Source organism: Benincasa hispida, chromosome 4 (genome assembly GCF_009727055.1).
Source record: "Benincasa hispida cultivar B227 chromosome 4, ASM972705v1, whole genome shotgun sequence".
NCBI lineage: Eukaryota > Viridiplantae > Streptophyta > Magnoliopsida > Cucurbitales > Cucurbitaceae > Benincasa > Benincasa hispida.
In genome coordinates, this window is record NC_052352.1 from 1,360,309 (window position 1) to 1,384,977 (window position 24,669).

Sequence of the window (24,669 nt, forward strand, 5' to 3'; positions counted from 1 at the left end):
ATACTTGATAAATATAGCCACAACTTTCTATTATAGAGTTTTTTTTTTTAATTAATATTATTATAAATATATTAAAGAGCTTCTTGAGTATTGAATTTGTGTTAGAATTTTGCAGAGAGAGGACCATACTAATCTCCTTTGTACAGAGATCAAAACAAACGTTTTGAATGAATGAGGCTAAATTGATGGATATTTGAAAAGTGGGTTCAAATAGTTGAAACTCTATAGAGATCAAAATAGTATTTAAACCATAAGATTTAATATCTTTTCTTAAAATCTCCTAAAAAACTATATATAAGGGGTGAAGAGGTTTTTATCTTTTACCTCTTGATCGAAAACATACTCACATTAATCAGTTAAATTATGTTTAAATTGACCCTAAGAATTAATGGACAAATTTTCTAAATAATTAGTCCAAAAATTAATGAAAAATGCATAAACATAACCTTAAAATATCAAATAATAATAAATAAAATAAAATAAAATAACAAGGTTTGGGGGAAAGAAACCAAACTAATGTTAAGTGATGTGTGAGAATAAATAATGTCTGGGAATAACATATCTAGGAATAGGATGTAGAATTAAGAATGTTTTTAGTTCTGCATGGAATGCTATCAGAATTTCATAAACAAACATTATGTTTATATTTAATTTATGAAATTAAGTATGAAAATCTTATATAATTGTAATAGATTAATAAATTAAAAAATAACAATATTCAATATATCGATAAAAAAAAATTAACTAATTATGAATCAATAAAAACTTTAATTATAAATATTTTAAAATTGAGTCATTTATAAAAATTAATCGATTAGTATATTTAATAAACGTCATACTATTTATAATCTAATACTTAATCATTTTTATAATTAATTAAGTTAAACATTAGTAATTTTAATAACTAATATATAATATAAAAAATATATAAAAAATGAGATAAAAATATGATATATTAGTAAAAAAAAATATTAAAAACAGTTTTATAAATATGATACGTTAATAATTAATGAAGTAATAAAAATTAATCACAATAAATAATTAACTGGTTATAAATAATCAATAGTGATTATGTTTATAATGAATGGTCAAATTAAAATTAATCTCAATAAATAAATACTTGATTATTAAAACAATAAAGTAATAAATTATTATTACTGAAAAATGAATTTTTTTTCCTAACTAAATTTAATTAATCTTAGTTTACTAATTAAATATATTTAACATATTGTTGGCTAATAAAATATTAATTTATAAAAAAAAAAAAAGAATTACATTCAGTTATTAAATTTTTATGATAAAAATAAGTTAAATAAATATTTTAATAGATTATTATTGATTTATTAAAATAAATATTTATATTATTTTTGTTAAATTAATTAACTATATTCAAAGTGAAATTATATATAAAATGGAAAACAGATGGAGAGGGAAAAAGAGAAAACTCATAGTTTTGGAAGGGAATAGAAACCCTTGCCTGCAAGAAATGAGGATGCTTGGGAATAACTTATTCCCAGACAGAGGGTTGAAAATTGTGAAATAAACATCAGATTTGTATGCCTGTATCAATTTTCATGAGGATGTTTGGTTCACCAACATGAGTTAACAACTTTTCTTTCTTCTAATGTTTTCAATGACTCCACCTATCTGCTACTTTCAACAACTATTACTGTCACACTTTGGGAACCAATTTTGGGCACCAACAATCACCGTCGATGACAACTCTAACGACTAATTTCGAACTCTAGCAACCACCTTCGTTGACAACTCCGGTGACCTAGCTCCGACAACCACCTTCGTGCAACAAACTCCAACAACCAATTTTGGATTCAAACAACAAACTTCAATGCCAATTCTGATAACCACCTTCGTAGGCTTTGAAAACCACCTCTGACTACAAACTCCGATAGAAATCACCTTTGATGATCAACTTAGATGACCACCTTCGAGCGAACAACTCCGACAACCACATTCAATGACAACTTCGGCGACCAACTCCGACAACCAATTCTGGCTCCGGCAACCAACTTTGTTAACAACTTCAGTGACCCAACTCTGATGACCACCTTCGCACGACTAACTCCCATGACCAATTTTTGGTTCCGACAACAAACTTCACTGACAAACTCCGACAACCACCTTCGTAGGCTTCGACAACTATTTTCAACTACAAACTCTAATGAAATTCACCTTCGATGATCAACTTCGATGACTACCTTCAAGTGAGTGACTACGACAACTAACTCCAATACCACCTTCATGCGACCAACTTCGAGCTCCGACAACTACCTCTGACTACAAACTCCTGCGAAAATCATCTTGAATAATCAACTTCGACAACTACCTTCGCGCAACCAACTCTGACGTCCAACTTCGAGCTTTGAGAACCACCTCTGACAACAAACTTTGGCGACCAATTCCAATACTACCTTCACATGGCCAACTTTAGAGTACATTAAGTGTAATACTTATACGTAGAAATTTGTAAAATATATTTTTATTTAATTAAATTTACATACCAAATGAGTATTAGTAATATTTGAAAAAGTATGTATGCAGTTGAAAAGTATGTAATGCATAACAAAAAAAAAACCATAAAAGATATATATTTTTTTTTTCCATAGAACATTTTATGGTAAGAAATAGTAAAAAATAGAGATATGTTCTCTGATAATCCTCCAAATTTAGAGGAATTGAAAGTGAAATTGTTGAAGAAATGTGGTGGCAGTGACTTAACACCAACAAGCCAATCATCAAGTTTGATTATTATAACGAAATATTAAATATAAATAGAAAATGAAAACGGATGTGAAAGAAACTACTTTTTTAAGTCTACAAATTTGCACCATTTTTAGAAACATTTCTTAAAAGTTTGAAATAAGAAACGAGAATAGTTATTAAACAAGTTTATTTTTCAAAAAAAAATGAGAAATGCGAACGGATACCAAATAGGCTACTAGTTTTTTTTTTCTCTCTTTTTTGTAGGATTTTTAGAGTATAATGTTTATCAGAAATAAACTTGAAAAAATGGCATAAATGGCCCAAAATAAATGGCACAAAGGAACTATTTGTGTACTATTGTACCGTAATATTTGTATATTGATAATATCAATTATTAGTGATATTAGTGATAAAACTTAGAAAGATATGTCATATTCATGTATTAATGATATCGAATTTAGGTAGATATCAGCGGCAGAAGTCTATTAGTGATAAAGGTCTATTATTGATACTCATGATCAAAGTTTCTCAATAATAGCCACTAATAGCTTTGAGTGTAAATCTTTGAAAATTGATAGTCATTAATGAAATTCTATCAGTGATAGTTATTAATATTTTTTATCATTGATAGCTTAATCTTTGATGATTTTTTTCACAGTGAATAGTCACTTATAGAAGTCTATCGTTGATAGCCAACTTAGTGAATTTAATTAATAAAGTTGAATCTTGAACTACAGTGTAAGTGGAATGCCTAGAAGCATGTTATCAATGATAAAAGCTATCAGTGATGACATGTTATTTGATGGTAGAAAGAAATGACAGAAGTTATCTCTGATAGCATGTTATCAATAATAGAAGCTATTACAGATAAATACGATATAAGAGATATTAGTGATATCGGTGATAGAACTTAGGTGATATCTATATATCGACAATAACAATGATATAAAAGTCAATTCTATTTTATGAAAGTCTATTATTAATAGCTACTGCTAACAACTATCGGTGAAGTCACTGATTGCAGCTATCAATGATAGTCATAACTATCAGTGATATGGCTTAGATATATATCAATAAAAATGAATGTTATTAATGATATTGGTGATATTGGTGATATGACTTATGTAAATATCAGAGGTAATCACTTATAGACCTCTCATTAATAGACTTCAATCACTTATAGCTTTAAATGTTAATCTTTAAAAGATGATAGTTACTTTGAAAAGTTGATAACTACTTATAAAAGTCTATCATTGATATCCACTGATAGCCTTAGGTGTTCATATTTCAAGTTTGATTTCAATTGATCAAAGTATATCAATGATAGTCATTGACTGATAGCAAATTAAAAGGCAATATTTCAAGTGTTACTATTTTAATGTTGTATTAGTATTTCTCAAATTGAAAGTTACCACTCATAGCATCTATCAACGATAGCAACTAATGGTAGCTATTAGTGGCTGCTATCAGTTGCTATCAGCGATAGTTTTTAATCTGAGAAAATCAGAAGAAGAAGTACGAAATGGTGGGTTGCATGTGGACTTTTTAGTTATTTACCTATATAGTTATCACTGATAGCTGCTATCAGTAATATCTGTCGCTAATTTTGTGTCACATCCCTAATATGTTTATTCTTGTTCTACATCTTTTATTATTTTGGGTTTGATTTATTATTTATGAAACCAGCCCTAATTTTCAATTTAGAGATGAGGCCCAATTTTCAAAAGATTGTTCTGAGACCCTTTTTGCCAGTGAAAAGTGAAAAATGCCTTAATTAGGGTCAAACCTTTAAACTTCTCATCTTCCATACAATCTTTAGATAATTTTTTTCTTTTAAATCATATTTTGGTCCCTGGACTTTGAATCTTATTCTATTTTGGTCCCTAAACTTTCAAAAATATCTATTTTAGTACCTGAAATTTTAGAAAGTGCTTATTTTGGTCCCTACCATTAGGATTCCATTAACTTTTTAACATATAGTTGAGGTGACTTGTATTTCTTATTATTGTGATTTTTTTAAATATATTTTCTTATGATATTTGATTTTTTTTAGTATTAACTTTGAAAAAATAGTTTTAAAAAGTTTAGTATTAATTTGAAATTTAAAGTTTTTTAGTATAAAAAGTTTTTTATTCGATTCTTTTAGTTTTTAATAATTTTGATGTTCAAACTAAGTTTCATAATTTTTTTTAATATTTTTTTTGGTTTGTTTTTCTATTTAAGTTTGATAATTAGTAAAATAATTAGTAATATATTGTTTGTCTTTTTTCTTTGAGAAAATGATGGACAAATGTTTGTGATTTATGTTGTTTACAAATGGTAATGAGGTCGATGGTGTTGATGGAGTTGATTATGACTAACCACCATGTTGGGGGGTTTTAGTATAAATGTGAACAGTAGATTTTTTTTTTTTAACAATTCATTGAAATGGTAGGGATGTCACTTGGTATAGATATGAGAGAGCAAATCAGTTAGAAATAATATATAGACATTCTAATCTAACACTATCAGGATCAGTAAGGTTTATGTCATTCCGTATTCTTAATGAATAAGCAATGAACTTGATGTTCTCAATCGTGATGCCACTCCCAAATTCAGTGCATTAATATGTTAATGTCAGTAGAGTAAGGTTGGATATAAACTTGAATGCACCATTTAGTCAATTTGAAGATCTGACTCAATGTATTAACCCTTATCCGGAATCAGTTGCACCACCATGTGATGATCACGATATAGTGGCTAACAATCAATATAGAGATTTTAGAACAAAAACAGATGATGAATTTGAAGAGTTGAATTTTGATGGTCGTGAACATGAGTTATTTAGATAACATTCAAGAATACGACCCAATTATAGCCCTTGTGGATATTGACAATACTCGATTGTATAAGGGAATAATTTGTCAAGACAAAGAAGAGCTACAACATGCGGTCAAATGTTTTGCTATTAAGTTTCACGTACCATATGAGGTTGTGAAATTGACACCGACGATTTGGGAAATTCGGTGTAAAAAGTGGGAAGAATGTTGCAAATGGAGACTTCGTGCAACAAAGAAAAAGTCGCAAGGCTTGTTTGAAATCACTAAGTATGTTGATCAACATACATGTTTTTACTCTAAACTTAGTCAAAGTCATGTGCAGTTAGATTCATCGATGATTGCACTAAAGTTTTATGATGCCATAAGAGAAAAACTATCTCTCAGCATGGCATAACTACAATCTGACATAAAGAAAAAAAAAATATATCATGTTCCTTATCATAGGGTGTGAGAAGGCAAAGAAAAGGCATTGGCTAAAATGTTCGATGACTGGAACGAGTCGAAAAACTATCTATCAGCGTGGCACAATAGCAATTTGACATAAAAACAAAATTTGGATATCATGTTCTTTACTATAAGGTGTGGGAGGGCAAAAGAAAGGCGTTGACTAAAATGTTCGGTGACTGAGATGAGTCATACAAATTGTTACCCAGGTGGCTGTATATGGTTAAGTAGACCAATCTCGGAATACATGTGGAGTGAAGAGTGAAAGAAACGCCAACTGAAGGACTGTTATTCTAACTTCGCCAGAAAGTTCAATAAAAAATATAAATTTAACACATTAAAGAATTATGTTTATCGTGTCAGATGTCAATTTCAAATTCGAAAGTTTAATAAAGCCATTAAGGACATCAAAGGAATAAATCGGAGCCATCTGAGTAATTTTGACAACATTGGTATAGAGCAATGGACTCAAGCACACGATAGAGGGTTCAGATACGAGTGGATGATGATAAATCTATCAGAGTGCATAAATGGTGTCCTCAAAAGAGTTCGAATATTGGTGATAAATGATCTTGCTCAAATAACATTCTTCAAGTGCGTAAATTATTTCGAAAAAAAAAAAAAGAAGAAATAAAAGTTGTTTTGGAGCATCAAGATAAATACACCCGGTAATATTTTTTTTATGTAATCAACAATTTTTTTCAAGTATATTTGTAATACTAAGTGAGTAAACATTCAAGTACGCACACGCAAAAATTAATAAATGGTCTGCAAGATCAAGTAAACATGAAATACAGTCAAACGATCGATATAGAGGTTGTTGGGGATGATGCCTTAAACTCTTGTGTTAGTTTATAAACACAGTTTTGTACAAATGCTTGTGATGTATAATATATGATATTTTCTTCACTACTTGTCTTTAAATATTGGATTTTTATTTGTTTTACCACAAACCATTAAACTAAAATCCCTAGTTGTCATTATGTAACTTAAGCATGTATGTGGTGACATACAAGTGGATCATGCCTTAAGTGATAACTAAAATGATCTGTAATATATGGATATAGGAGGAAAACCTTATCTCGGTAACGCTACAGATGCGGCCCGCCTTGTAGAATAGTTACAAGTGTTGTGACTTGCTACAGATGGTCTGATCCTAATCATTCATGTGGGGACGTGCGAGCGGAGGCGTCCTATATAAATAGTTTGTATAAGACCTGACCACGAAATGTTAACGTCTCGTTATATAACGTCGTTCATGACAGAGAATTTACTTCACTAGGATGACCATAAGTAACATGACCTCAATCCTGAGTGAGTTGGGAACTCCTGCCTTTGAGGGCGGTCTTTTGATTTTCATGGGTGCGAGTGGCCAGGTCGCTGACTCAAACTTACCACTTTGGGGATTCGTCTGATTTGGGAGTTAGAAACTCAGCTACACAAGATGGAATTCACTCTTTCCCCGAAGCAGGGGTAAGTAGATAGATTGCTCCCTTAGGGGCTGATCCTGGGGCTTGAACGATGTGGCGCCACAATCCTTCTCATGGCCCGAGAGGTATCCACACATGGTAGGACTATGTTGTGTTGTTCATTAAAAGGATCAGTGGTACTTAAGGAGTTAGATGTAACTACATGGGTAAAATGGTAAATTGGTCCAGCTATACTTACAAGCATCTGTGAAGGGTTATCGTACTGTTGATTGGTTATATTCAATAGACACTAGAAATATATCTGTGGTAAGGAGAGTTCAGCTGTCGATCTTTAGTGGAATGTCTGGCAGTTAACAAATGGTGGATCTCGTGGCTAAAGAGTTTAGTCAGCTATTCACGTACCGTTGGAGCTTCGAACCATAGGTCCATAAGGTCCCCTTGGTAGCTCAATGGATTCAAGTTGAGAATCAGTTTTTAGGTCAGTTTGAAATGTTGAAAATTGACAAGAGGAAGTTCGATTATATATGATATAATAAAACTGGTTAATTATATATGATATGATGGATTTTGCATATGAGATATATTAATTGGAGGGAATGGATATAAATATGATTTATATCTAGTGGAGGAGAAAACATTATGGTTTATATGTGATATTAACCTATAGGTTAATGAATATAATATGATTATATTTATTATTATTAATTTGATAATTATAGGATAATTGGTTGCCGTTTTCTCCGTAACTGTGCGTTTGTGGGAAGTTTCAATCAATTTTTGTATCTGAAGAATAAAATAAAAATTGTTTTCATTTTGCAAAGGATCACGAAATTCGCTTAAGTGAAGTGTGCTGCCTATCGCTTAGTAAAATCAGAGACTATACGATAGCTCCAATTTACTACACGATCGCATACACGCACGCGCATCTTACTAAACGATCGCTTACTTTTTACTAAACGATCGTATAGTGTCCGAGCATTTAATAAACGATCGTATAGACGATCGCTGCCTATTTCCTACATACGATCGTGTACTCCCTACTAAACGATCAAGCATTTATTCTATACGATAGACTTACCCTTCTCCCACTTGCTTGATCATTGTATACGATCTTCATTCCTCCTCCCCTCTACCAAATCCCAACAAAGCCCATTCTTTGGATTCTCACACCGAGAATATCAAGAGTTCCAAGTGGTGGTGTCATCCCCATCCTCCTATTCGTGTGGAGGTCGTTTGTGGTAGACGACCGGTGGTGTTGCTGAACGATAGCTTGACGTTCCAACGAGAGCGAGAGAAATCGTTCGTTTGCAGAGAAGAGATTTGTTGTGGAGAAAAGTTCTTCGACTGGTAAGTTTTCTTATTCTCTTGTTTGTTAATCTTAAAGCATGTCAGTAATTTTGTAGTATGATGCATATTTGTATGTTTGAATGTAAATGTGGTAATTCTGTCACAAAATCTTTGGAAAGTTTCGCTTCTACTCAGAGGTACTCTTGTATAAGAGTTCTTTCAAATGTGTGCTTCATGTGAAGATCAGACCTCACAACCTCAATGCTAAAGGAGGAAATGTTCAAATATTGAGGCTACGGTTCTCAGTATGTTATTTTAATTCAATTTAATTTTTATATGACTGATCTAGTTAATTCAAAATCTAAATTATTAATTTAAAAATTTAGGTGAGAGACAAATTTTGTGTGACTAAGATAGTTACAGATGTAGTTAGTCAATACAGATACATGTTTAATCTACTTTAACCTGATCAGGTACATTAATCTTGAACCAAATTAAATTTTTTTATACAAATTTTTATTATATTTGTCTTTAATATTTTTCAATATAATATTTTGTGTTTTAGATTATTTGGAAGTCTTACAAAGTTGTTATGGACACTTTGCCTAATTTCTATACAAACGGTCAAAATATATGGCGGACGATAAGTCCTCTCATATATTTTAACATTGGTGAGTGGCATCTTCTTGACAGGGTAATTAGACAATTCGGTTTTCAGCATGATGTCTCATCGTCTTAAGAACTGGAGATTGGTCTGAAAAAGTTGCACATTTGTTAGTGTAATGGCACTATTATTCAAGGTTTATGCACATTTGTTAGTGCAATGGCACTATTATTCAAGGTTTATGCAATGAGGGTTTCTATTGGGTAGTTTAATAGGGATGTCACTCAAAACTACATCAACTAGTATAATAATATTACAAGGCACTACATTATTTGTTAGCAGTTGTGGGTCATCTGGTACATAAATAAATATTGTCTAATTATTTTTAATTTAAATTTATTTTAAATATTGTCTAATTGTTATATAATTCACAGAGATCAAACAACAATAGATTATGTGATGTTGCAAATGATCCGAACTAGGTTCTTGCCTATATGCAGTAATGAGAGTTATATGAAGTTACATTAAATGTACGATATATGTATTGTTCCTCCACTGGTTCCTAGACATAGGGGACCTGTTCGAGAAGAAGTATATGAGTTTGATGAGGTTGCCCACAATGTGGAAGAATTGGCTCCTATGATGCAGACATAGAGCCAAACTGATTATGTTTGTCCAATGATGATGATGCCAGCATTTGTTTTAGGATATTATAATTAAGAGGCTAGTCCATCGTCTTCATACGTGCATGGACATGGTCATGGCCGTGGAGAGCATAATGAATATTTATACTATGAAGCACCTGCAGAAGTTCTAGAGCAACATCAAGAGGAACTAGAGCAACCTCAAGTTCGAAGTCGACGACGACAACTAGCTCGAAATCGACGACGTCTGCCTTATGGAACACATTGATTTGTTTTAATTATTTTTAAATGAATGAGATAATAGTTTTGTTAATATGAATATTTTAATTTACATGTTATTATTTTTAAATTATGGAAGAAAACGTGAATGAGATATTATTTTCTATGATATTTCTTAGAATTAAGTTAAGGATTGAAGGTAATATATTATTATTAAGAGTTAAGAAAATGAAAAAAATAACAAATGGAGGTCGAACATAATAAATAATTGAAAGAAAAAAGTCGAGTGTTCAACACTCGACTTACCCTTGTCGAGTTTTGAACACTCGAGTTCCTTTTGTTGAGTTTTGAAAACTCGACATACTGAAATTAAAAAAACTATAATATTTCTCTAGATTATTTTCAAACTACAATATTTTTCTAAATAGTTTTAAAAATAACAATATTAATCTAAATTTACCTTTTCACTCCATACTGACAATATCTTAAGACCCCAAAAATAAGGTTTTAAAAAAGGGGCCATTTTTATAAATGAAAACTAAAGTGACTCATTTTTATCACTTTTTTGTGGAACAAGATAAATTATCTTAATTTGGACATTAAGGATGTGTCGATCTAGTTAAGATATCCAGATGCGTTGATTCTTCGACCTAACGTACTTATTATAAAAAATCAATTTAAAACTTCTTTGTCCTTTTTGTTAATCATTTAAGAAATTTTGATAATCTTAACTAAATCTTAGTTAAATCCGTGAATATGTAAAAAGATGGATAAAAATGTCAATATCTCTACCAAAAATTTCCCCTGCCTATATATATATATATATATATAATATTAATTCTCCAGTCTTATAATTAAGAGACACCTACATTATTGTACTAATTTTCCCAAATTGACTTATACTAGGTTGTTTATTTAATTTTAATTTTCTTAAATCCCTTTTCTCAGGCTTATCTAAGGATATACATGATTTTTTTTTTTTTTATGATCCCATTTCAGATAGAGAAGTTATCAACTAGCCTATGCTTGAGAGAACAAATTTGTTATGAAAAAGAAAGACTAGCATAATACACTGGTTCAACAATCATTTTTATGTTAGAGACCGAATTATTGACTTTTGATATGATAATTGGTGTTTTATTTCTTAAGCTTTAATTAATAATCAAATTGATAGACTAAAAAGAGTCATTGAACACATCAAACTCGACAAATCTAACGATCTTTTTTTTTTTTCCTTCCTTTAATTGTGTTTGTAAGTGATTTTGAAATGACTAAAATCACTTTTGATGTGTTTAAACTCACTCCAAAAATTCTTTAATCCCTAAACAACAATTCAATGTTTAATTTTACATTTCTAAACACATTTTTCATACAATGAAAATTGATTTTGAATTACTAAAAGCATTTCGTAAGTAATTTTAATCATTTTAGAATTACTCTCAAATGTGTTATTAGTGTGTGGAGTAAATGAATCAAATCTATAACCTTGAGATCGATAATATAAATGTTATTTAAGTTAAGCTTGCAAATATAAATTCGACCCTTTATGAATTATTATTTTTGTTTAATCGATTTAATATGTGTCTCCCTCAAATGCTAACGTTCTACTTTTGATGCTTTATATTATGTAAAATTCCTTTTCCTTTTTGTTAATCATTTGATAAAATTTTGGCAATTCTAACTAAATTTTAGAAATTTCAAAATGTCTACTAATTATTTTGTTCTTGAAATTTGACAGAGCAATAATAATAAAATATTGTTACAAATAGATCTGCATCTAGAAATAAGAAAAAGAAAAGTTATCTATATTTTTTGTTCCTTGTGCCAAAGCTTCCCAATTAAGTTTGATTCCTTATCTAAATTTATTTTTTCCACAATTGGTAATGAACATTGTTAATGGTGAGTTATGTTAAAAGATGCATTAACATAAATAAAATGATATTAAATACCTATTTTAAATATAGCAAATAAGTTGTCAACCAAAATATAGGTTAGTGAATAAAGTATCGATAAATTTATGGATTTCTCACTCTTTTTTGGTTGAATTTTTTTCTTAAAAAAAACAAATTAGTTCAAAATAAATCAAAATCCAATTTAGGTGGAGTATAATAATAATAAAAAGGAGATTTTCAAAAATAGAAAAATAAGAAAAAAATATTTACATAAAATAATAAAATTTAATATTATTTGATAAAGATTGATAGAGATTGATAGAAATCTATCGGTGTCTATCGGTGATAGAAATAGGAGTTTATCATTGATACTGTGTATAGACGCTGATAGAAGTCTATCAGTATTTTTTTTTTTATTTAGGTAAATAGACATTTTTTTCATATGTAAAAATTTCTCAAAAAAAGTTGTAATTATTTGGAAAAAAAGTTGTGACATTTTGTAACGTACTATAATAATACATGAGAACAAAATATTGTGACTACTAGAAATGTGAACTGAACTATTCACACCATAACAATGTCCAAATTATAGGTAATGCATGAAAAATGTGTATATTTGGTACAAAGCATCAAAAAACTATTAAATCTTCTAGATAAACCATTTTTCTAAAATGAGTTTGGCATTTATTTATTTTTTTTTTTGACATAGTGTCTTTTACTTGAACCATTTTCATTCCTTAACACATGTTTATCTTTGTACTAATCTAAAACAAAATTCCAATTTCAAGAGACAGTTCATATCAATTACTTCTAATCTGCAATTACTTCTAATCTGAACATACTTATTTCAAAATAATATTCAACTCATCCTCCATAATTTTTAAAATTTTGAATTTTGCTTTTAATACATCAATTAATAAAATAAACTAAATTACATTATTTTCCAAGTGGGGTCAAGTTGGGGATCTGACTTTTAGTCTAGTCCAACGCGTTTTGATGAAATTTCTCAGAAATTCAAGCAGAATCTTTCCCCTCAGTGAATAACGTAATTTATTAAATAATAATAAAAAAAGATTTATCAACTAATTTGTCCTCTATCAGTGAAATTTCCTAAAAATTTCTTTCAAGATGCTTTTGTCATTAGCTTTTAGAGTTGAAAGTTTCTTTTAATATATATGTACGGTGACAAGCGTAATATTAAATTTCCGTCGACATATCTATATTTTTATTGATATTTCTATATTTTCATGGATTCGATATTAACATGAGGGATGAATTGATATTTTCATTATATCGTAGAAAAATTCACAAAACATAATAATTAAATAACAAATTATCACTAATGTAAATATAATATAAATAATAGACATGTTAATTTCTTTAAAAATCATAAAACGTTTACTTATTAATTTAATTTTTTTTAATTTTTTATTTATATGATTTTTCTGAAAATATCTATCAACATTGAAATTTTATCGATATTTCTATCAAAATTTCTATAAAATTAAAACCTCAATAATTCTATCAACATCGACATTTTAAACTTTGATGACAACTGAAATTTTATATAGTTAGTTTATTTTTTCTTCATCTACATAAGTACACGTGTCAGGTAAGAAAATTAATAATATCTATCAATGTCAATAATAGATATATATATATATATATATGTGTGTGTATATATGAAGATTTAATTGTATTATATTTTCTATGACATGTCAATATAATTTCTATCCATAAGAGAAGCTAACAAAAATATCAATAATTTAGGCCCGTTTGATAACGATTTGCTTTTGAGTTGTTTTTTAAAATTAAGTCTATAGACACTAGTTTCACCTCCACCTCTAAATTTCTTTCTTTGTTATTTACTTTTTACTGATAGTTTAAAAAACAAGCCAAATTTTAAAAAATGAAAAAAAGTAACTTTTGAAAATTTATTTTTATTTTAGGAATTTGACTAAGAGTCCAACCATTTTATTCAAGAAAGATGATAAGAAATGGAAAGAAAATAAGCTTAATTTTCAAAAACAAAAACCAAAAATCAAATGATTACAAAACGAGGCCTTAAATATAATACAAATAATAAACAGTTTAACTGGTTTAAAGCGTAAAATATTTTTTATTAACTTATTATTATTAGATGATATAATTAAATTTACCTTCACCCATAAGATTAAACTTTTGGGTCAATCAATGAATTAAGAATTATTTATTTTTTCCTCTATAATTTTTTCATAAATATCTATCAACATCGATATTTTATCGATATTTTCATTGACAATTCTATAAAATTGAAAGCTCGATATTTTAAACTTTGGATTTAACTCAACTATGAATATCAAATTCAAGGCATCTTTTATATCAAATGTACATTAGATCTGCATAGATGATTTGATTATCAACTTTTATATTAGCATTAACATTATGACAGTTGTCGTATAAAATAATATTGCTTAATTTTTATTCATGTCATTCGATAGCGAAATATTGTAGAGAGAACAAAAAGAACGGTGATTATATGTCGAAGGTTCAATCTTCATCATGCAGACGTGCTCTAAAAAAAATAAAATAAAATAAAAACTTTGGAAAAGTTTCAAAATCAAGTTTGCTTTGTAGTTAAGGAGGAATAATTCAGTTTTATTTTCATGGTTGGAAGGTTTTTGTAGAAAAAATATTTGAAAATAATATATTGAAGTAAAAATTCAGTCTCCCAATAATTGCAGTAAGAAAATTAAGAAAAATTGTTGTACATATCATTACATCAGCATAAAAGATAATGGTATAATTTCATGGGGGAAAAATTATTGTAAGAGGCTAATAGAAAATTAAAACAATATATGGCCATTTACGAGTAGACTTGTGTAACTTTGAATTATGAAACTTAATTCATTTATACACCTAATGGACAATCGACAAAAAAGCCTACCAGGTCTCTCGTTAAATCCAAACAAAAGAAAGGATCCTGTGTCCAAGTCCTCTAATAAGAATAACATCACCTTCCAAAGCTACGAAACTTCATTTTTTGGAAACATGATTATCAAATAAGACCCTACTTTCTTTTAGTTTTCAAATTTTGATTTGATTATTTGAAAACATTGGTTGAGAGTAAATAACAAAACAACGAAACATATACAAACCAATATTAAAGGGTTTAATTGATCTATAGATACAAATTTAGATTTTACGTCTCATGAATTCTTAGAATTTCAATTTTGTACTTAATTGATCTATGCATTCTAAAAATAGTATTAAACAGATCAATGACTTATTAGAAACAAAATTAAGAATCCAAAAATCCATTTGATATACAATTAAAAGTTTAAAGACGTATTTTATACCACTTTTAAAATTTAGAAATTTATTGATAGAAAATTAAAAATTCATGAACTTAGATACTTTTGAAACTTCAAAGTTTAAGAAGCTTTCATCTAATCTTTTTTTTTCTTTATTTATTTCTTTGTTTTAAAATATAACTTATTTATAGTAAATTCATGTTTATTAGTCTACTTTTTTAAAATATTTATTAAAAGCATGGTTAAGAAGTAACATAAATTACCTTTTTCATAATAATAATAGTAGTAGTAACATAAGGAAGGTAGCCATAAAATAGAATCCACCACATGGTATTCTTATTTTAACAAGGATGCAAAAATTTTGACAAATTACATATAGATATAAAATATTGATTTGTTTAGGTTCAAGAAACATAATTAAAATTGAAACTTCAGCAATGAACATATCACATTAGATTTATGTTATAACTATGATTCAAACTTCAGCAATCAAATTCATTATGAGCCTAATATTACGTCAAATTTCTAATTATCGTTAAAAAATAGTAATAATCTGACTTTTTTTTTTCAATTAACATGAAAACGACTAACACACCATGTGTGATTCGTGTTTGGAGTTTTCATTTTCTTTTTTTATTGGGTAAATGCGTTGAAGTCGCTGTAGTATACTAGTATATTAAATGTGCTACAACCCGCTAAATACATATTTTAATACCTCATATTTTTATTACTTATCCAATTTGGTCTATAATTAATTAAAAATTTCAATCTCACTTTAAAAAAAAAAAATCATATTCTAATTTGTTTGGTGAAAAACTCACACGCGTATGTTGTTGTTGTTATAGGCCTTCGTTGGACTCGTTCATCGGTTCGTTTTTCTTCTCTGATCTAGTTCTCCTAATTGACCTAGAGAGTTTCTCATACTGGTGTGATTCCAAATCTATCACACTCTGATGTCTTAGTTAATATAGGGAGTGTCTAGCTTAGTTAAGTATCAAAGTAAGGTCAAGACTCTTATTTGAAGATTAGTTACTCTTCCATTTATGGTTACATGTAACTCTAGCGATGTTATGATTGTTGCGGCACTCGAGGCTACAAGGCACCAAGCCAAGTCTGACTCAATTACTTTCTAATTGATATTTGAATTCAGCTTAGCTGGTCAGCCTAGAACCTGAGGCTCCAAATTTTGCCTTTTGGAATACACATTTTCCCATGTTGTACCCTCTCAGTTTTTCTTGAGCTTGGGCTTGCTCGTGAATTTCAAACCTAACTTGGGGCAACTCTCAACATGATTTATTAAACGTTTTTCTATTAATGCCTTCACTAAATATTAAACAGACAACAAATATATCATTTAAAAATAGTTTTTTTTTTTTAGTTTATCATGTATTAGCTACCAATATTTTTTTACTTAAAAAAAATCTTTGGGGGACAAAGTAAACTAGTTCATTAATATATGTTTGAGGAAAAAATTCCGACCAACCACAAACCGCCACATCATTTGTTAAATTAATGATGAAATTCTGAAATCGGCAAATTTGTGGCTAATTAAAAGCTGACATGTGTCTCAAATTGAAATTGAGGACAAATTCCGTGTTCGCGTTGCAGATGTTAAAATTAATTTCAACCAATTTGATGTTATAATTTGAGCGTTGGCCCAGTTACGCCCAAATATGTGAATAATGTGGGCCTAAAACACCAAAATAGGCCTAAGCCCAGTTAATTGAGCCTAAAGACCAGACCCAAGTCTAATTAATTAGACCCAAAGGCCAGACTCAGGTTCAATTAAAGACCCAAAGATCAGGCCCATGGGTCAATCAAGGCCAGACTCAAGCCCATGAAACCCATCCGGGAGCTCTATAAATAGGGAAACTCTCCTCATTTGCAAGATCATTCTCTACAGAAGACTCCTTGAGCGGAGTTAACCATACAAGCATTCTGAAGACTGAAGAAGCAATTTATGAGAATTCATCAACAACTAGAAGACTACTCCTGAAGCTGCACTCCTAGAAGGAAGAAGACCCTTGAAGATACAAACACTCTTCCAAGACTTCTACTTCAAGAACGTTTGGTGCTTTTCTTCTTCAAGTCAAACACATCCACCCAACTGAGAAAGAATCAAAGGATCAAGTACTTGAGATTGAACCATATCGCATCAACAAGCCCAAAGGCCGATCACCCAAAAAAAATCACAAGCCCAAAGGCTGGTCCTTCAAAAAGATCAACAAGCTCAAAGGCTGGTCCTTCAAAAAGATCAACAAACCCAAAGGCTGGTCCTTCAAAAAGATCAACAAGCCAAAAAGTTGGTCCTCCAAGAAGATCAACAAGCCCAAAGACCGATATTCAAGAAGAACAATAAGTTCAAAAGCCGATATTCAAGAAGATCAACAAGAAGATTATAGTTTATTTTGAAAGTATCAAAATACTATGTGAGATTGTACTCATTTTCCACAAAATTAATACAATACAAAGTTCAAGTTCCATGAAATAAATTTCTATTAAAATCTCGAGCGAACAATATAAAATATGTGTGTATTATGAGATTTTTTTTTTTTGTTCAATCTTTCACTCCATATTCTATTAAAAAACCAATCCACTAGAATGTCAGTATAAGTTATAAGGTGAACAATATTTAATGGGTTAGTTTTAAATTTGATAGTGAGTATTTAGTTTTAAATCTGATAATGAGTATTGTGCCTATTTGATCAAATTAAAAAAAAGGTTTTAATATTCCTTTTAAAAAATGTTTTAATACATTAAAGATAGAAATTGAAGCTTTAAAAGTTAGGACACGAAACAAAAAAAAACTCGATCATAAGTATAATAAGTACTTGGGCAGGACACGTGCCAAACGGATAATCTTTTGAAATTATTATCACTATTATTATTATATCTTGTTTATGTAACTAGGTTTAGCCACGTGTCGATTTGATAGGTCAGGCATTGGATGGATTTAATTAGAGTTAAAATGTCATATAAATCTAATCAAAATTCAAATCAGGTACTGGTGTAAATTTTAAAGAATTTCAATTATAAATTATTTTAATCTCTTGACTTTTATATCTATTTTATTTTGATGTCTAGATTTTCAAACATTTTATTTTAATTCATCAATTTTTAAAATTATGCTAATGGAAAGGTATATTGTAAATTGGTATTGCTTTCGATTATCAATAGGTGATTTAAGATGTATCAAAATAGATGGTCTAGGAGATCCTGTGTTCAAACTCTTACAATGATCTTATTTTTCATCTGTCATGAGCTCTTCAACACAACAAAAGTTGTTGATAAGAAAGGTGAGATCTGCTACAACACAGCAAAAGTTGGAGAATGGGATCGGTATGAGAAAGAAACAAGAGGAGAACAGAAACTTACCAATAGTAGTTTAAGATATGGTGTGAAGGTTGAGCTAGAGACAGAGATTGAAAGATATGAGATTTTAAAATCGAAATGAGATAAAAAAAAATATCAAAAAATAAAGGAAAAAAATTAAAAAAAGATAAAGATATGAAATTTTAAAGAAAGAGGTGAGATTTGATTTTTAGATGAAGATATGTGATTTTAAAAGTTTTTTTTTTTTTTAACAAGATTTTAAAAGAATTTCAAATTCAAAATATTGAGGTTTGCCTCAAATCCTTGAATATCAATATTTAATGACATCGAAAATATATATAATGTTGGACATTTCAGGGTAAAAGAAAGGCATCATCATGTGCAAATTAGTTCGTTCTTTTACCAATATTCTGAAGTTCTTTTTACTAAATTTACAAATGGAACACAAAAAGATATTATGCAATCCAATTTTCCTTTTCTTTAATAAACATTTATTAAAATGGTATTACATTGTAATCGATGATTATTTGAAGTTTGAAAATTGTGTGATGTTCGTTAGTTAATTACATTCTATTTTTAATATGTTGTATTCTCTTAAGTTTGAAAAAGGGAAATTCTTATAAATAGAAAAATCTAAAATATTTAGACTTTATAGCAAAAGTTTCAAAAATGTTTTTGTACTTTTGAAATTTTTTGTTAAAGTGTAAATATTTTTAAATATTTAAAAAGACCCCTTTGAAAATTGTGTGATAACATTAATTAATTATATTTTAATTTTAATATGTTGTTGAAGAAAAATTGATGAACAACAGAAAAGCAAATAGTGACTACTAACTGAATAATTGATAATTCTGTAAAATAAGGAACTGAAATTGTTGAGAATAAAAAATAATTATTCATTAATTATTTCTCTTCTTCTTCGTCTTCTGATTTTGAATTCACAATCTCTTTTCACTTCGTCAAACGTCCATCATGCTATGTCCCACCGATGAGCTTGTCTATAAAGACATGTTGCTTCCTCTAAATCTCTCCATGGTCAGGAAAATGAGTTCAATGTGTGATACAATACCCAGGTGCCATACAATTAAAGAGTCGCAACAACAACAACTCTAATCCTAATTTGCAGAAGTCCATTAAGAAAACCAAATACTTCTCATTATGGGAAGTTTCTTTTTTTAGAAAATAATTGACAAAGAATAAGCCCGAGTCTGAAAATATATCATGATTCCCTCCAAGAATCCAAGAAAATCATTTCTTCCACAAAGAATTGAAGAATAATTTAGGTAATAACCCGAAAAAGAAACCAAATTGAGAGTGTTATCACATTGATGTTTTGATAATTTGAGATATCCAAAAAGAAGAAACAAAATAAATATATAGAAGAGGAGAAAATGAAATAATATGAAATTTGATATAGAAATTAAGATTTGAAAAAGAAAGAAAGATTTGATCTTCTGTCCAGATTCAAATAAATAGGAGAGATTTTTTAGGCTATAATATAGAAAGGTCAAAATATAATTACGATTTAATACGGGATATAGCATATTTTAGGATTAATAAAAAAAAATGTCTCACATGCAAGGAGCCATTTTACTATAATTTAAAACAATCTCGTATTTTGTTATTTTTTCGAATGAAAGTATAACTATTCTCATAGATCTAGATTTTCTAATTAAATTTATCTTTATCTATTAATTTAAGTTTTTGAGTTCATCCATTACTTAACAACTTAAGATATGAAATAAAGAAGTTGGATTGATTGCTAAAATTGCAATCTAACTTGAACAACTTTCTTTGGGCGAAGTTCTGTTTTCTATTATTACAAACACGTCATCAGCCTACGTCATTAAGTTTATGTCATCATTTGAAGAAGAAAATGTTGATACGGAAAAATAGAAAAGTCTCATTTCTTTTATCTTTCTCACAGTATTCTTTTATCTATCGATTTTTAATTTCATTAAAGAAATTTATTTTTATCCAAAATGGACTGTCATTAGACTAATGTTTAGGTACTCGGACAATTTAACTGGAAAAAAAAAAGTTAATTTTAAATATAATAAAATAATCAAAATATTTATATGATATAGTAAAATTTCACCTATCTATGATAGAGTGTGGTAGATTATAGATAGACTTTTATAGTGTATAATATTAGTAAATAATTTTTTAAAAAGAATTAGGAATATCATAAATAAATTTAAAATAAAATAAATATATACAATAATTATAAAATTACTATTCCGATATCGTATACAAAAAACACCTAGTCAAAAGTCAAGATAGAAAATGCGAGAAAGTGGAAATTTCAATATATATATAGGGTTTTGAATTTAAATATCAAAATTCTTTTAAGCATACGATTGGATAGGCGGTAAAAAAAAAAAAAAAAAAGGTATTTGTCAAAAATATATTTTTCATAAACCTTTTCTAATTATTGTTTTTCATGCTAGCAAAACGAAATTTCGTTTCTAAATGGTAATTCTTTTGCACGATTTTTATATGGTAATCATGGATTGACTTTTAGGTAAATTTATAAATTTGATATATTATGTTGTGTATATTTTTAAATAAATATGTCGAGTAGAAAAATCAAACTTTTAAATTTGAAGATTGATAAATACTCATTTAGATTTGGATTCGTATTTGGAGGGTTGGATTCAACAATTATCATATATGAATTTATTTATACAACACGAGACAGAGAAGAGGTTTAAGAGAGATTTAATCTCCTATTTATGTAATTATTGTACTTAAAAATAATTGAATTTGGTCCTAAAAAAGGGTCCGTATATAGTGACGTCATCTTAATTGATTTTCCAAATAATTTCCAGAATGGAATTGGTATATAAAAGAGAACCGGGTTTGCAGTTATGGACTCCAAGAATTTTTATGTTCCCCAAATTCCTCTCCACTTCAATTCAATTATAATTTATTTCTTCTAGAAAAATAAAAACAAAAATGAAACCCTCAACTGCCATCATCGATACATCTCTCGACCTTAATTTGAATCCTGCACCGTACACCGCCGACGAATCTCCGCCCACTCATCACAGCACTCCTTCTCCAGTCAAACAAGATCAGGCTCCAGCCATTCTTGCCGAAAAATTGAATTGGATAAGTTCGGAGAATCAGAAACTGAATCAGATGCTAGGCCTGGTGGTTGAGAATTATAGCCTTCTTCAAAATCAGGTAATCGATTTGATGATGAACTCCAGAAAACGAAAAGCTATAAGGTGCGATAATAGTTATTGCAACTCCAATCGGAGCGGATCCGATCAATATTGTGGTTGCTGTAGCGACGATAATGATTCCTGTTACAACAAAAGGCCTACACAAAACACTAAATCCAAAGTTATGAGAGTTCTTGTTCCCACGCCTGTTTCCGATTCCACCCTGGTAAGTTATGATTAATCCATACATTTTTTGTTTCATGCTTATTCCAATGTTACCATTCTATTTTATTTTTTTACAAGATTGATGGAGATTTTGAAGTAAATGAATTTGTAGGTTGTGAAGGATGGATATCAATGGAGGAAATATGGTCAAAAGGTGACTAAAGACAATCCATCTCCAAGAGCTTACTATAAATGTTCATTTGCCCCTAGCTGTCCGGTAAAGAGAAAGGTAATTTCCTCGAAATTTCTTCCCTTTCTTTATTTTCTTCGTTTTATTTAATTTTTCAACTATTTTCTTCTACACACCGTATTCAATTTTGTTTACGCTTCTTTCCATACCAAAAGTGTAATTGTAATGCACTCTTTTTTTTCTAAACCAATAATAAACTCATCATATCTATTATTGCATCTTAATTACTATTTCTCTCTTTGAAAATTTTATGTTGTTTCGTCACCATTTATAGATGAAAATTGAGTTTACAAATTTAAATTTCAAAATTTTAAAATTATAGTGCTCTCTTTGGTTTTGTTTTTTCATTATCTTTATTAATCATTTTTATTTTTTTCTATGCAAACATTTCAATTCTTACTTAATATCCAAAAAAAAAAAAAAAAAAAAAAAAATACTTTCTTTTTCGTTTTCAAATCTTGGATGGTAATCGAAAAAAGGAAAATTATAATATGACAAGATTACTTGACCTCGATCTAAATGCCATGAAAGTCTGTCAAATTCGATCATTTTAATCCAATTTTTTATGCAAACTCCAGATGAGTCAAGAGGGAGAAAGCATTGTTTTTTTTATCTCATTCATCTCTTTCTTTCTTTCTTTCTTTTTTTTTTTTCAATTAAACATAAATCATAATTTGCATTCATCATTTTACAATCAATTACTCCTATTTTTCTCTTTTTACGTATAAATATAATAATCTTTTGTGTTTCTTTTGTTGGGGGCAATATTATAGGTACAAAGAAGTGTTGAAGATCCATCTTATTTAGTAGCTACATATGAAGGAGAGCACAACCATGAAAAACCCAACTCAGGAATTGAGTATCAATTAATTGGGCCAATTAATTTAAGTTCAAACCTTGATTCTTGTGGTATTTCATCATCACCTTCTTCCTCTATCAAATCTCCATCATTAAGGCCTTCTGTTGTAACTTACGATTACTTAAACAAATCCCAATCAACCACTGACTCACTTCCACCACCTGAAACACCCTCATCTTCACCTTCATCTTCTTCAACCCAAAAGCTTCTAGTTCAACAAATGGCTACCTTCTTGACCAGAGACCCAAATTTCACAAGAGCCCTTGCCACTGCCATTACTGGAAATATAGTAGATAAAGAAATCTGGTGATGATCATAATATTATATTCTTCATTTTGTACTCAACATCCTCTCCGTGTAGTTTATTTAGTGGATGTATATTATGGACGCATTTTTTATGATGTACCATCTAATAATATTTTTCTTTTATTTTGTGTTTAAGTGATTATGAAACCATGATATAAATTTCATTAATTAGTTTAAACACCTCAGTAAATTTCGGTCCTTTCAATATATATGATGAGAAACAATAATAATGATATGTTTATGAACATTAGATTAAGAAAAATAGATATGATTCTATCCTAAATGGAAAAGGTTTCAAGAAGTAATGATTTAAAATTGAAGTGTACTTGTCTCTAGAGATGTCTACGGGACAGGGGCAGGGATGCCATTCACCATCCCCGTCCCTGTTCCCCATTTCATTCTCCATTCTCGTGAAATTTCCCATGGAGATCGGGGCGGGAGTCCCCGTTACTTTTTTTTTTTTTGTAAAAGCCAATTATGTGAGCAAATTTTAATTAAATAATTAACTTTATCACTAAATTGTTTATTATAGTTAGTTTTATACGGTAATTTGAAGTTATACTCAAATTTTGACCTAAAAAAGCTAATTAATTTTTTAGTAGAAAGAAATAAATATAAATCAAATTATTCACATATATAATCTAAATTTAAACATATTCATTATATTTTCCAATAAATAATCAAATTTGAAATTTAAATGTAATATTTATATAATAATAATAATAACATAACATTAGATAACTATACTAAATAAATACGTAAAAGCTAATTGGGGCGGGAACGGGAAACGAGACCCATTGTATTTGTGATATAATGCTTAAAATTTTTGTGTGATTGTAAATTTATTTTTGGTCCATGGTTTTTCTTCGGTATAAAGTTTTACCACTTGTGTTCCTAGATTTATCGCTTTTTCTTAATATATATGTTATTTTCCGGTTTATTCTTACAATAGTATAATGGGAGGTTTTTCCCAACATCAAAGGAGACTGTGGATTTGATTTCAAATTGTCCTAGTTAGAAACACGAGTGTATAACAATATCTTACATTATTAAATTTCTTTTCGGTAGGTCGTAGGTTTTCCTCAAATTTTGAGGTTTTTACATAAACTTTTGTTTTTTTCTTTTATTTTTTTTTTTTGTCAGTTATTTTCTAGTTTGTTTCCGATAATAGAGTAGGAAATTATCTCCAACATTTTAGCATATGAAGCAAGAAGTAAAAGAAAGGAGGATATT

The 24,669-nt window shown here is 29.0% G+C and overlaps 1 protein-coding gene across 1 annotated transcript; it reads left to right on the forward strand.

The window, feature by feature from the left end:
- The first annotated feature begins 21,554 nt into the window (after positions 1-21,554).
- LOC120075901 (probable WRKY transcription factor 40) lies at positions 21,555-23,571 on the forward strand. Its single transcript, XM_039029642.1, has 3 exons — positions 21,555-22,082; positions 22,194-22,310; positions 23,045-23,571. The coding sequence occupies exons 1-3, from the start codon at positions 21,645-21,647 to the stop codon at positions 23,438-23,440; spliced, it is 951 nt and encodes a 316-aa protein (XP_038885570.1). The 5' UTR covers positions 21,555-21,644; the 3' UTR covers positions 23,441-23,571.
- The last annotated feature ends 1,098 nt before the right edge of the window (positions 23,572-24,669 follow it).